Source organism: Cygnus olor, chromosome 4 (genome assembly GCF_009769625.2).
Source record: "Cygnus olor isolate bCygOlo1 chromosome 4, bCygOlo1.pri.v2, whole genome shotgun sequence".
NCBI lineage: Eukaryota > Metazoa > Chordata > Aves > Anseriformes > Anatidae > Cygnus > Cygnus olor.
Window position 1 is genome coordinate 64770279 of NC_049172.1, and position 15067 is coordinate 64785345.

Here is a 15067-nt window from a genome sequence, read left to right on the forward strand (position 1 = left end):
AATGAGCAGAATCCAATTTATAACACTGGCAAATAGCCCAGAATTGTTACAAAAGCTTCTCCTCAAAAGAAATGCTATATTTCTCACGAAGTGTAAAGCTGAATAAAATCTGATAGCTAAATGTACCGGTAACAGTGCTCTGTGGGATATACTCCCCTCCTAACCATGCACAGGCTTATTCAGTGCTCACAGATTTACGCTTTTTCTACACTTATAAAATCCGTGGTGACTGAAAGTGTACAGAACAGGAGTCAAAATCACTGCATATGTCTTGCAGGGATCAAAGTTTGCAGCTCAGAGTCTATCAGTTCTGCTAAACATCCACCTGTATCCTCTACTCTTATTGTTCCTTGGTTTTTGAAGTCTTGCTGTCTCTCTAGTATGCCCTCATGCGCATCGATCATTTTTTCCTCTAAAACAAGCGAGATACAGCAGCTGGAAATGAAAATATATCTGCAAGGTCTAACTACATGCACTTAAGAAAACCATGGGGAAAATATCAAACCATATTTAAGAATGAGGAATAAGTTACTTTGGAGGAAACCACTTTTCCTGTGTCATTAGTTCTGCTTCCTACTTAGGCTAATTCCAGTGTTGTTAGATCTATGATCAGTTCTCTTGGAGCCTGGTGCAACTGAGTTCTCAAAAAATCACCTAAGATGGAGATTGCCCAGCTTCTCTCGATTTTTGATCTTCAAGGTCCTTAAAACACTCATATTAAAACAGTGGTTTTGGTTACAAGAAAATATTTTTTTTAATAAAAACGTGTCAAAACTTCAACCTCTCACAGACTACAGGAAGACACATATAAGGAGGTGGGATACTGTTATTTTCAGGATACACAGATAAACTGGAAAGAAATATAAAAAGTAGAGAGAAATGCTACAGGACAACACACAAACATCCTTTACCTATTTAAGGAGGCCTAAGACTTCCTAACCTTTGAAGAATAACTCACATATTTAAAAATTCATGTTAAACAACCAGGGAGCCTAAGAACTTCATTGCAGTACATGCACGCCTCATCACAGGTCTCGTAGCTTAGGCAGACAACCATAGAATCACAGAATAGCTTGGGCTGGAAGGGACCTTAAAGACCGTCTAACTCCAACCCCCCTGCCATAGGCAGGGCTGCCACCCACTAGATCAGGCTGGCCAAGGCCCCATCCAGCCTGACCTTGAACACCTCCAGGGACGGGGCATCCACAGCTTCTCTGGGCAACCTGTTCCAGTGCCTCACCACCTTTACAGTGAAGAATTTCTTCCTAATGTCTAATCTAATCCATCCTCTTTCAGTTTAAGACCATTCGCCCTTCTCCTATCATTATCTACCCAAGTAAAGAGTCCCTCTCCACTCTTTTTATAAGACCCCTCTAGGTACTGAAAGGCTGCAGTGAGGTCTCCCTGGAGCCTTCTCTTCTCCAGGATGAACATTCCCAGCTCTCTTAGCCTTTCTTCATAGGAGAGGTACTCCAGCCCTCTGAACAAGAACTGCTTTCAAGACTTGTACAGGAAATACCTGTGATGAACTCCTGAAAGTTAACTTTGCAGGCAATGTCAAGACCCTGCCATTCCATGTTTCCTTTGCATCAAGAAGTGCAGTGTAGTTGATTGCAAAGTATTCTCCAACTGTTAAAAGAAAGGGAAAAAGTTTGTAGATGAGGTACATTTACCTATACAATATTGGCCCCTTAAGGAATTGTCTGCATTTTCTTAAATAAAACAGTAGCTACACTGTCTCGAAAATAACCCAGCAGAGTTGCACTTTTTTTTTTTTAACACAAGAAGACTGAAGAGTTGAGCACCCAGCTGAGCTCAGCTGCAGTTACAGATGTTTGCAAAATATGAAAAGCAAGTCCAATATGAATAAAACATCTGAGAGGCTTTTCAGGCTCCCCTTTAGACTGTGCTTCCTCACTGGCAAAAGTGCTCTCCTAGGAGCCTAGCTGCAGTAAGCTCCTCAGTAGGGGAGGCAGCCAGAGCCTACCAGCATAGTCCAGAGAGGAAGAATATGGATAAATTTACTTTATCCCAGGAAAATTTCTCAAAGTTCTCTGAGGAAGACCTGGGTCAGCACTGGAGCTTTTCTTTTCCAACACAGCACAACCCCCACGTGAAAAAATCGTAACCCTAACAAGCAATTTATTAATTTTCTATGGACATGTGCTTAGAAAAGGAGAGAGAAAGAAATCAAGAAAGAAAAATTTTCATGAATGTGCAAGGATCCAACTGCTATCTAAGGAACAAACTAACTCCAAGACTGGAATGGTCATTTTGGTCTATTATTTGCTTCAATTTTATAATTTGCTCAAGTCAGTGGAAAATGGATACAGAGCAGAGCTGCCTTCTTTCTGATTAATCATTCTGCCTGTTTGCATGGCCTTTTGCAATTCCAGTGTACTCCTACCTCAGCAAGCTAATCTGCCATGGTTTTAAAGCCACTACTCAGTAAAGTGTTTGCTTACTTTCTACCTTTTTAGCTTGGCTAAATAAGAAAGACATTTCAATTAAAATTGTTTGTGCAGCAGTTTTTTAAAATATCCAAAACAAACAAATACCATCATGAAAGATTCTGTTTCGGTTTGATAGCAGTGACTTTTACAGAGCACAAGGGCTCACTTCCGTGCCTGGAAGAGGCAGTTCAAAGGTGGGAGCCAAAATGGGAATTAATAGAATTTTGAACTGCAGCACAAAACTTGTTATAGGGTATTTCACCAATATCAACTAATAATTACAGAGTTTACATCATCAAAAATAAATAAATATCCTGATTTGAACAGATGCTCTTCCACATGTGTAATCAGAGCTACTTCTCTGCGGGATTTGTTACCTTGCAAGAATCTTTTCCTGTAAATCTGTACACCATCTGTTGTCTTATTACCACTGTTTTTTTGAACATGTAGACCGGTGATATTGTCCAGGAGGATAAGATCAGTAATGTTCCTTGAGAGCAGTGTGTTGGTGTTATTAATCAGAAGTCTAACATAGGCAGTTTGAGGATCATGTTCAACATCCACCTGAAAACAGAGATATTAACGGTGCAAAACATGTATGTGCATCAACAGCAAAATCTGTAGTCTTGATTGCTAGTGAATAGTTCACTCTTTGTGTAACCCAATTTTCTGAAGGCATTCTGAGAAACCTGCAAACAGCATTACACTCAGTTTGATCGCAAACTCCCAAGGAGATTTTAATCTTTGGTATGCCTGGATGTTGCTCAGAGAAAAAGGGACATAAAACAGAAGTTGGAAACCCAGTTCCTGCTAAGCCAGAAGTAAGTGAAAACAAGAATACGAATACCCCTGTGGCACACAGAACTGGAACATAACTTCATAACCAGATTCTGGAAAATTCTTAGCTTTTGTATCATGAAGATGTTTCTTTTGCAAGCTGTCCTCATTGCCAATTCATTCTCTTCATGCATTTTTGTTCTCTAGTTCTCTTTTTCCACAGCAACCACACGCTGAAAAGGGTGCCAGCTGCTTCCATTTGTCCTTCCCACATAAGGGCTGACAGAGCCACTAGCAGACTTGGAGTTCAAGGCTCTGTTTCCAGTTAGAGATGAAGTTCATAAATTAATAGGCAATCTCTAGCAACACAGTCACATGACTTTATCTATTTATTCCATTAGGCATTCATTAACTCTCACTGAATAATTACACCCTCTAAATGAAATTACCTTGAGCACAGAGTCACTTACTGACCTCTCACTTTTCAAAGTGCCTTCCCTTATAAAACTGTATTAAACCAAAACTGTCCAAAACTCCATCAGGCCTATAATATGATGGCCCATAACATAGCCATGATGGCATAGTGGTCTTCTAATAATGACACCAAATTAACACTTTGTGAAATAACCAAAGTGTGATTCAGGGACAATCTTTCCCTTTTCCCCTCCTTTTTTTTTTTTTTTTTTTGTTTAAGGAAATGTCTCTTCTCTATCTGGACACTAGGAAAAATAGTAATAAAGCAGCCCCCCTGAAATGAGTACTAAAAACATTAATTGTGAGAGATGTCAGAAATCATATAATTTATTGCAGCCACAGGATTCAACATATGTAGTTATGGTTTTATTGTACACCTCGATCCCTGCATTTCATTTTAATTCAGCATAGAAACAGATGAAAGTTTCGGAATGTTTTATGAATCAAGGAGAAAAAAAAGCTTTATTAAAATTATATTTGCTTAGTTTGCATTTTCCTACATAAACGACAATAATTGCATTTGAATAAATCTGTTTATGTAAGTAGCTCTTCTCATTATACTACACTAAATTTTCCAAACTCATTACAGCAAGTTCAAACTCAACTGTATTAAATAAATCTTATGGGGGAAAAAAGCAACTACCTATTGTACCAGATTCTGCAAATAAATGCCAGCAGGTATGAAAGTAGGCCTGATCATATTTGTGAAGAAAGCTTTGCCAATTTCATACGTTCATATGTCATGAACTAGACCCAACATTTATGAGATTTAAAAACACCAAATGTTAAAAGTGTGATATATTTGGGGCAGATTGTCTCCTGGTTTTCTGAACTGGTATGATGCAGTCAGCATATCTTTCAGCCTTTCCTATGCAGTCACAAAGCTAGAAACTTGTTTTAGAAAACACAACAAAATGAAACAGGAAAAAAAGCTTCAAAGCACAAAAAGAAAATCCAAAGCCACAAAGCAGAGACCCTGACCCAATCAATGAATCAAGAAAGCACACATTGAAAGACCCCAGGTTCAAACTGCATGAGTTGTTAATACAATATTATGTTCCACAATAAGCGTGGATGGGCTTGTGCACACAAATAATTATGCACTACCAAGAGAAGGAGCTGGGAAAAGTTGGGAAAACAGAAAGCCTTTCCCTTCCTTTACTATCCCATACCTTTCTCTTGCTCTTCTCTGAGATGAAGGCAAAAATTAGGATTTCATGATCTCTTCCCATGCTTTTAACCAGACACAAATATATTCCTTTACATCTGGAGCAAGGAGATGTAAACAGTAATTTAGCTAAATTCTTACAATAGAATAGGCAGAAAAAGTAGGATGTGTATATTCATAGGTAGGTGAAGGAATATGGCAGCGCTACTCTCCTTCCTTTAGTTAGGAGGTTTAATATACACTCCCACATACAGTTCATTATCTTTCTCCAACTAAATTTGCATTTTCTCTTCTTTTCATTTAACAAAATTCTTAATTCAGTGACTTAACAAAGCAACCCTTCTGAGGAATCAAAAATCTATCACCTATCTCCTACTGCAATTTTTCTCAGGCAGCCAAAAGGTTGTGTTTTTTACATTTGTCAATGACTTCAAATAGAGGTTTTACTTTCATTATTTCTGAATGGCAATGAATTTTAAGCTAAATGGCAATAGGGAAAATTTGGATTATTTTTCATCTACTGATAGCAGTGGATGAAATAGCAGAAGAGAATGAAGCAGCAGGTAATCCGTTGGGTTTGACCTCTCCTAGAAAGAATCTCCTCCATATGCCGCTGCCATTGGGATCACTGGCCACTGGACATCTCCTTTGAGTTGCTATTCTAAGTAGCAACAAGATATTTTTTCTTGCATTTGGAGCAGATGATTACGCTGCCAGCCACCTACAGAAACAAAGCACAATGGCAGCCACTGACAATGGTGATTAAGTGCTTTATTTCGGTTTTCCTCTGCCACTGAAGTGTTATCACCCCCTACAACAGATGTCACTTCAGGTACATGGGTGAGTGGAATGAAAGAACCACAGCAAGAGCAAAAACATTTTATGAGGAATTGGCTTAGGAGTGAAAGGAACAGAGGATCTCCAAGAAGTTTGAACAAAGATGACATGCAATGAAAGAACGCTTAGAAAACAGAAATGAGACAGGTAAAAGTTTTAAAAGCCAAACAGACAAATTTAAAGATTTATTTCAGCTCTGCTAAAGATTACTATCATTATGAAGTACTACCTCAGAAGTGTTCATGCCACACTGTGGCATGAAGTCCTACAGGAACTTCTTTCTTGTGAAAGAATGAAGGACTGCGCCCTCAAAGCATGGGTAAATTTTAAACACCCCAATTTCAACCATGGTATTTCTATGATTAGATGTTGGAAAAATACTGCCTTCAAGAAGTAAACATATGTCATCTCCATGCTCTGAGGAGTCACTTACAGGTGGTGGGTAGGAAATGTGCCAAATTCACTTTTTTTTCATTTAAAACAGCTAAAGACAACCATATGGCCAGTCTGCCTCTTAGCAGAAAACCATCTGTTCAAATGAATTAAGATTGAAGAGGATGACAAGGTAAGCAAAGAGAAATAAAACATGAAATGCATTTCAACATGGAAGACAATTCACATACAGTTGCACAGTTTTCAGTAATGTACAGCAGGTAGCACATTACAATTATTTTCTGGTAATCCTAGCATCTACAACTGACTATCTTTCATCTGGTACAGCAGGATTTCACAATTTTTAATGAGTCTGTATGAGGCTGTGCTATGAATAGCAGAAAAAACAATATGTAATTGTCTCAAACTCTCATTCTGAGAAGCTTTGATACAAAAATTGAGAATCCACAGTGCAAAACCCTGAAGATTCTGTGTCACTGCTTCTTATGCTTGAAATGCTCACTATTTGGCCTCATTAATTATGATATGCAGCTACTTCAATAATGACATTATACATAATTAGTGCCATGTGATGTGATGCATATTCATTCTCTGTGTAAATGATCCGGCGCAGGTCATAATGTCACCTCTTCTGTACTGGGTACTAAATTCTCTGTCATCATATGAAACATTTCAGTGGCTGAATTCAGATTTGCCTTAAAGTTGGATGCACGTTCTCCCTCAAAGGGACAGGCATGGTGAACTGTCTCTAATGATAAAAAATTCAGATTTGATTCATCCAGTGTGGGAAAAAGAAAAAAGAAAATAGGAGAAAAAATGAAAGGAAAAATAATAGTCTAGGTAGATCTATGCCACCTAAAAATGTAAAATGGAAAGTTTAAAAATTCTTTACAGCAGGGAGGTCTTTGCTCCTCATATGCATTTTATGCAAGCCAAATGAAAACTTTTATCTATTAAATACTGTAGCTGAGTCCCACTAAGTATGCTGATGGTGACACATGGGCTCTTCCATGGCTTTGTGACAGGATGTCCCCAGACACAGTGGACTTCACAGGGCTCAGCTCCCCATGATTGGAAAGGAGTCCACACTTGACACAGTTAGGGCACACATGGAAGACAGAGGAACACCTAAAAAGGCTCATCACATTCTCTAAAGAAATTTCTCTCTGTCATTACCCAGCCTCCTGATTGATACACAGAACTCACTAACTTTTGCACATTTATACTCTTTATAGATTCATACCGAGGTATTTAACACTGGTCAAAAACCCCAATCCCCTGTAGTCTGAGAAAATATTTCACTGACTTAATTCAGTTTTGAACCAACAATGCAAAATTGCTCCTCTTGCGGAGGGTGCAACCATCTCAACAGAAAAATGGAAATATTCCCAAATACACAGTACGGGTACAATTCTGTTTCCAGTTTTAAAGGACACTTTTTGAGTACAAATTTCCTATCAAATTAACAAGAGAAATGAAAAAAAAAACAGAAAACAAAACAAAAAAAAAACACCAAACAACTTACCACAGCACATTTCTGAAGGGTTATTCCAAATCCAGAGGACACATCTTCAGGCTGTGGAGGAAGAGGAAAAGTCTACACAGTGCAGGAAACTATCATAAGTCACGAACTGCAGCACAAGTAAAATTACGTAAATAAGGAAATGAGAAAAATAATTAATCACCTTCAAGTTTAAGAGCTTTGTTATCCCAGCAATTACTTTTTTTTTTTTAAGTCCAAATCTGTTTGAACTACTTATTCCCACTTGACATATGCATCTTTTGGCTATCAGACTTCCTTAAGTTCATTAGACTATATGGATGCAATTCATTTTTATGTGTCTATCAGAGTTTACACAGCAATCACGTAGCTGTATCTGTCACAATAATTATTTGGAAGTCTCACAACCAGTTGGTATTTCTGAAACCATCTAAAGTGAACACGACCACCTGAGACAGAATTAGAAACATACTAATTGGGTAGTAAGTTCCAAGCAACATCCAGTTTTGATGTAATTGCTATGATGCTTATAAATACTATAAGTAGCAAACTATGATTTACTGACCAGCTCATGGTTAACGGAAGACTCTCGTTTAAACAAAATCTTCTTTGTCCATGAAGGTATCAAAGCAAAAACCGAATGGCTCCACTGATCATCCGAGGCTGCAGAAGTCAAGAGCAGGTCATGGACTTCACTTGCTTGAATTACCAGAGGCAACTGCAGTGCTGAAAACCAAGGCAAGACTCTGCATTAGAGCTAAAGGCAGCTCCGGCGCGGCAGCCGCTTGGTGTGTGTCACCCCTGAAGATTCCAGCCAGAGACAGGGCTTGTGGTACCTGGTGCTCAGCATGCACACCATGAGCAGCACACTCTCCCCCAAAGAATTTAAAATGTAAATAGGCAATAAAGATGAGAGGGTAGGTAGGAAGCAGAGATGGGACTTGCCCCAGAAAAGCCAGCAAGAGTTAAAACAAAACCGTGTCCTACCTAGGGAACTCCACTGAAAATTTCTTGCCACTTAACCATAAATCATCTAATCCATGAATTAAAAGGTTCCCACATTAAATCAACTGTTAATATTTTCAACACAAAGAATTTTACAGCAAGGCATAAATAATTGAAGCACTCTACAATGTGAGTGGCCTCATTGCTAAGGGTGTTCTGCTTCAAAGATACAGTCTGCCAATTAACCGTCACGTATTTCAGTACATAGAACAAAAATACTTCAGTTGACTAAGGGTGTCAATTACTTTTCAGATTAATTGGAGTGCAATCAAATCAAATACTCCGCAATTTGGTAATTTGCAATATCAATGCTATCCTATACCCCCTCTCTCACATTTTTTAGTAGAGATTAGCCCAGGATATCACATGAAACTACAATAATACCTTTGGAATTGCAATATGATAATCATTTTCATCTAATGAAGTAAAAGCACCTATGACATTAATAATAGGAGCTTATACTAAAAATCAGTAATTTAATCTAATTGTAAAACAGTACAGCTGCTGAACAGAGAAAAAAATGTAGTGAAAATTTATAAAAGGACTGTGGGCTTTCTGTGTTTAAAGAAGATACATTTTTATCATTCTTTGCAAAATAGTTTTAATTTATTACTTATTTTTAAACCCCACATTTTAATCATTAGTTTATCATATTTTAATCATTAATTTATCATTATATATTCATATGAACAAAAAACTAATCAAAAAGCAAAGATTTTTGGCAAATGACACTGTTACGTAAGCTTTCATTTTTTTCAGCTATTAAATGTTAATGAAACATGAAAAGTTGAACATACTGACAATCTCAGAAAAAATGAGAAGCTTCATGTTTTTGGAAACGCACTGTTCTGTTGGAAGAACAATACAGAGAAATACTGTCAGTTGTAAATGTAAAAGACATGCACAGCGCATTCAGAACTAGATGTTTAGAAGAAGGTCCTATAAAGTGCCTTGAGGCATTGATGGGTTTCTGTTAACATAATGAATGAGATGCATTCCTGCTGCTTACAGAACCCAGATGGACATGTACACCTCAGGGACCTTCACTGTCTTCCCATGGAGGAATAGCATGCTTTTAATTTGGGAGAGTGTGGTTTATACTGGATAAAAATGTGATTATACCCACCAGGAAAAGCTACTCGTTTATATTTTACAATTAGCTTTAATTCACTTCCCTAAATTTCACTTACATACTTAAACCATTATTACACAGTGAAACAGACTCAGACTAATCTAGGGGCCGTAAAAATAAGGAAAATTTGGCGAGGAGAACAGTGGTATGTAATTACAATACCAAATGCCTGCATACCTTTTGGGTTGGTATTTTCAAGGGTAGTCACGCATGCTGCATTTCAGTTTCGATACTAAGCAACAGCCCAAATCACTCAGAATGCCACCAGTGCTGAACTGATGTGCTGGCTACCAGTCTGAACCCACCTGGCCATTGCACTCCCCAGCAGATCAAGTATGATACTATATCCAGCCTAACATGGCTCTAAACCTATATTCTGACAACTTAATCATGCCTCTTCTTAGTTTTGTACAGATATATCCAAACATCAAAAGGATTCATTTCATATTTGCTGTGCCTCTGAGATGTTAATCCAATTGCCACCCCATTCCTATGGAGGTAGGAAATCAGCTCTCCTTTTCATTTTCTTGCCAGACTACCATAGATGAACTTTCCCTTATAATAAACAGAAACTCTAATTGACAACATGAAGCAGCTTCTTAGAGCTTCAAAAGAGCCAGAATTCAATACAGAAAAATGTATGGGCTTGGCTGAACAACTACTGCCTTGAAAGTGCTTCTTGCTTAGCAGATCACCTCCTTTTGTATTTCCTATGAGGGAGGTTAGTCAACAAGAATTTGTTTTATGAAATACCTTTTGTTCTCGTGCCCTATGTAGCATGAGATCTCTCCATCATTATACCCAACTGTATTTTCCATGTGACAGCAAATCCTGATACTCCCCTCTGGAAAGTACCAAGTCCATAGTAACCAATTTGATTAACTGATCGTGTTCTTTGCCTCTGAATAAATCTCTGGATTATTAATTATACGAGATGACTGTTTTCAAGTTGTGCTTTGTCATCACTTACAATCCTGCAATAATGTGGCTAGCTCCCAGACTAAGTCTCCAGGCACATTATTTGGCTGCTCCATCATTGGTAACGAGAGGTTGGGGATTTTGCAGGTTCTTGACATTATGCTAAGCAGCCTCAATGGTGATGATGATTACAAGGATACTTCTGCAAATTCACTTGTACTTTCCCAGCATTTAGTGGAAGGCTTTGCTCAAGAAGATACAATCAGTGTGAGGTACATCCATAATGCAACACGTGCCACTGCCTCGCTCCAGATTTTTTCTCATCCTTTATATTTATTTTTAACAGCACAGGCTGTTTGCTAATACCCTGGTCTCCCTTGCCAGTAAAGCAGCACTATTCTATCTCATTATTTTTTGTAGTTTCAAATGTCAGTTAAAAAAAATACTCTTTTCCTGATCCCCAAATATTTATCTGTCACTAGAACATTACACACACCTCAGTCCAGCTGACCTACAAGAACATAACCGCTTTTCCACATAAGTCATTGAATACTCGTAACCTCAAGCCAACATAATTGTACTTATCAATTAATCTTGATAGGTGAATTTCAGACTTGTCTCTTTTCAGACAAGGTCTAGATCGATTATAGATAGCTGATCATTGCTTGAAAAGCCAGACACTGAACACCTGAGAAAGGATGTTACAGGCATAACACATTCTGCGGTTTTCAAGTTTATCCCAGATTTCTGTTCTGAAATTGTTTTTGTTACAAGTAATCTACTTGTCTGAGGTCTGATTTGTCTGAGGTTAGAAAATACAAAATACTAACGCTTGACTCCTGAGGCCTTTCACTAACAAGCATCCAGCTTTCTTTTTGATACCCTGCTGTTCAGAAATGAGAGCACAGCATTGTCAGTGCCTCTTCAGAGGTGCATCCCAATCCTTACACTAGCTCTGCACTCTCTTTATTCCTTCCACTCTCTTTTCTTACAGTTTCAATCTTTGCCACTTTTCTGGCTGTTTAAAAAAAAAAAAAAAAAAAGACATTATTTGAGCTGCACAGTCTTCACTGCCATTAGTTCCTAGATGGAAGCTATTCCCATTCCTTTTTGAAACAGAAATTTTGCTAAGCAGAGGAACAGTTTCAGCTGCACAGCCCAAATCTCAGCCCAGATTGCCAGGCTGCTGCTGGGAGCACCCGGGTACAGCACCTCAGGCCAAAACATTTCCCGGCGAGCAAAGCAGCAAGGCATGAGGCTTCATCGGGGGCTTTTCTGTAAACATCCCCAAAGATGTCAAATCAAACAGTTCATCAAAGAAAGGCAACAATTTCACTTTTTTTTTTTTGAGATGTGAGAAAATATAACTGTCTCCAAGATGAAATTTTCTTTGTTTTCCTTAATGACATAAATTAAACATTCCACACATTTACAGTCTACGATCAAGTTGTTAAATATTTTATCTCCCTTTCATCAGCATGTTATTAAAATATTTTCTCATTATTTAATCCTTCATAAACCAAATAGAAACAGACATACCAGAACCCTGTCTTAAATTGCATATTCCTAGATAATTACCAGCACTGGTAGGTTGACTTTGTATTGAATTACCAAAGGAAAACATGAAATTAAATATTAATGTAGCTGAAACAACTGGAAGATTGTCATAATATTTTACCACACCAATATTTTCCTATAACATTCACTCAGTCCCACATACACACAGTGCCACAACAATGGAAAACGACAAGTGCACAATTGATCAGCACACTCTCAAATGCAAAACCAGATCAGAACAACAATTGGATGCTGCTCAAATTTCTTTGCTGCTACCCCCAGGCAGTCGATTGCCAACTCCTTTGCTTTGTGCACTACTGCTTTGTGTGGTGATCTTCTGTTTTGGACTCCTAGCAGCCACAGTCAAGCCACATACAGCACATTTAGAGAGAAGTCTCCTACTACCACCTCTCATTTCACTTGCTTGCTGCAAATTACAGAGAGGATCCAATGTGGTACCAAATGCACCTACAGTGTGAAGTCTGTGGTGATGGTGGGTCTGTGTTCATATTGGCTGGAGATGGAAGAATAGGTATGCAAGAAAAGGAACCGTCCTCTGTGATCAGTCCTTTGCTAAGAAGTCAGTTTTGAGTAATGACAAGGACCTTCAGCGTCAGGTTCAGCCTTACATACTGGACTAAAAAGGCTGCATCCTGAACGTGTTAGTGGTGCTGATTAATACCCGTGGACGACCATTAAAAGGGTAGGTATAACACGCAAGAACTATAATGCCTTATTTGTTCTTGATAGCAGTTAAGATTATTATTAGGCGCAGCAATTAAGTAGGATGATACGAAATTAAATGGTCTTGTAATAGGTTTCCAGCAAAGACTCCAGTAGGTCCTTAAGGCCCCCATACCTTTACAACATCTCCTAAGCTGTTAATATACAATAGAAAAGTGAAGACTGAGACAAGTTTGTGAAATGTCAAGTCAACTATTAAAAATTAATTGACACTAGGAGGAAAAAAGCAATTTAGCAAAACATGTTAATTGTTAGCTCTCACAGGTTGCATATTGCAAGTCCCAAATCTGCAGTCTGATTTGCTTTTCCCCAGAATTTATCCGTAAAGCTTCGAATTATCTTGCTTTATTTCGGTGTGGAAGAAGAGTTGAATATACTTGTTTACTATGGTTTTGTTGTTGTTGTTCTGAATTATGCCTTGTCCTGAAAACCAACCAGGATACAAGATCCAATTTAAAGTCCATTCAATTACACGCAACAATGAACAAGCAAAGGTAGTAATTTACTGTATTCCAGTTTTGAATGCTGCTATTACCTTTCCTTGTTACAAAGTCAAAGAAACTATGGGCATCGATGACACAAAACAAATCTACTTTTCATGCCTTGTTTTGATAAGTCAGGCCAGACTAGAACATAATTCTAAAAATCCACTATGTTCCCCAATTATATGGCTATTCTGGGGCTGTTTTTGTCATCGTATCCAGAAACAACTTGAAAAAACTTCAAGCAGAAACTATAAGATCAGTGTGCTGTCACAAACAATTTCAATTCAATACACTGCCATTTTCAATGACAAATGTTTTATGCAGTTTTTCTTTCACTGGGAACTTCTTCAGTAGGAATAAACATTCTAGTATCTTGATTAAGCAAACCACTAAGAACTTAGCTGTAAATATGTTAAAATTTATGCTTACTAGAATGGGACAATTCTCAGTCATAAAATCAGCACACAATTCAGTGTTTGTAGCAGCCCTTCCTTTAACATGAATATTTACCTACTAACAAAATGGAAAACTAATCAATCACTAACACAAAACTATACTCTCAAAATCCTCCAATTGCGCCACTTTGTCTAACACCATTAGGTTCTTCTGAACTATAAAACCACATGCATTTCCTTTCTCAGTGGACAGTACCTTATTAATTTGCAACCCATCAGCAAGGAAGATGTGAGCAGCAAACATTATGTTGTATAAACACAGGAAAAAAAAAACAACAACAAGGAAGCTAAGCAAATCTGAATTATTTGCTTTCATATTTAAATTAATAAACTCATTTCTGAATTAGCCATGGCATAGGGCAAAGAAATTAGAGGCATCTCACTGGATGACTGCTTCAGAGCGTGTAATTTCTTGGCAAATGCATGTTATGGAATCACCTCCTGGGGAATGGTATCCTCTGCCATGGGGGAAGGGTCTATTACAGACATTACATTGCCCCTCTTAATGTGCTATATGAGAATGTCATAACCTTTCAGTGTACTCATCTCCACCACACTTCAATGAAGTAGCACGCTGTTTATTATCTCCATGTAAAGAACACGAAGACCAGAGTCTCTGAGAAACTAAATGATTTGTTCAAATGTAGACAAAGTCTGGCAGTCAGCCCTCTGATGCAAATCTTCTAAGATGTGACTCCTCTAAGTATAGGACCACCCTATTTCAACCAGATTAGGCGAAAACCACTAAATACGTGCTGTGTATTTGAGATCAGTAACCAGTACACTTGATACCCACTGTAAACCGAATTTGAACTTATTATTTGAACTTGAACACTGGGACAAGATCTCAGGTACTAACCTTGATGGGATGCCTCCAGAACCAGACTGCTTCACTTTTTCTCCCTTTCCTTCCTCCAAAGTCAGAGAGCAAGTAAAATCTGGGCATGGCTTCAGAAACCTGCCCACCTACACACCCATCCCCCTGTAGAGCTGAGACCCCCACAGGCTGAAAATAGAGAGAAAGCAATTGCATACCTGCCATTCCCAGGCATTCAGTCCCATTTTGTAGCCACAGATCATCTATAATAACCTAGAGTTAACAGAGAAGACAGCAATTATAAAAAAAAAATTGTTTTCATAAATATTGCTTAATTAAATTTTTAAGCTG

At 38.1% G+C, this 15067-nt stretch overlaps 1 protein-coding gene across 5 annotated transcripts in view; it reads right to left on the minus strand.

Annotated features, from left to right (window-relative positions):
• The window catches only part of EVC2 (EvC ciliary complex subunit 2), a 70724-nt gene that overhangs the window by 52736 nt on the left and 2921 nt on the right, over positions 1 to 15067 (minus strand). For 4 of the 5 annotated variants that reach the window (XM_040555510.1, XM_040555507.1, XM_040555508.1 and 1 more), the window contains exons 2-6: positions 14935 to 14989; positions 8169 to 8329; positions 7628 to 7678; positions 2831 to 3017; positions 1520 to 1629 (exon numbers count right to left, since the gene is read on the minus strand). In XM_040555510.1, coding sequence (XP_040411444.1) covers positions 1520 to 1629; positions 2831 to 3017; positions 7628 to 7678; positions 8169 to 8329; positions 14935 to 14989 — 564 coding nt within the window. Of the gene's footprint in view, positions 1 to 1519; positions 1630 to 2830; positions 3018 to 7627; positions 7679 to 8168; positions 8330 to 9405; positions 9452 to 14934; positions 14990 to 15067 lie in introns of those variants that run through there. The other variant, XM_040555509.1, reaches the window with a different exon arrangement.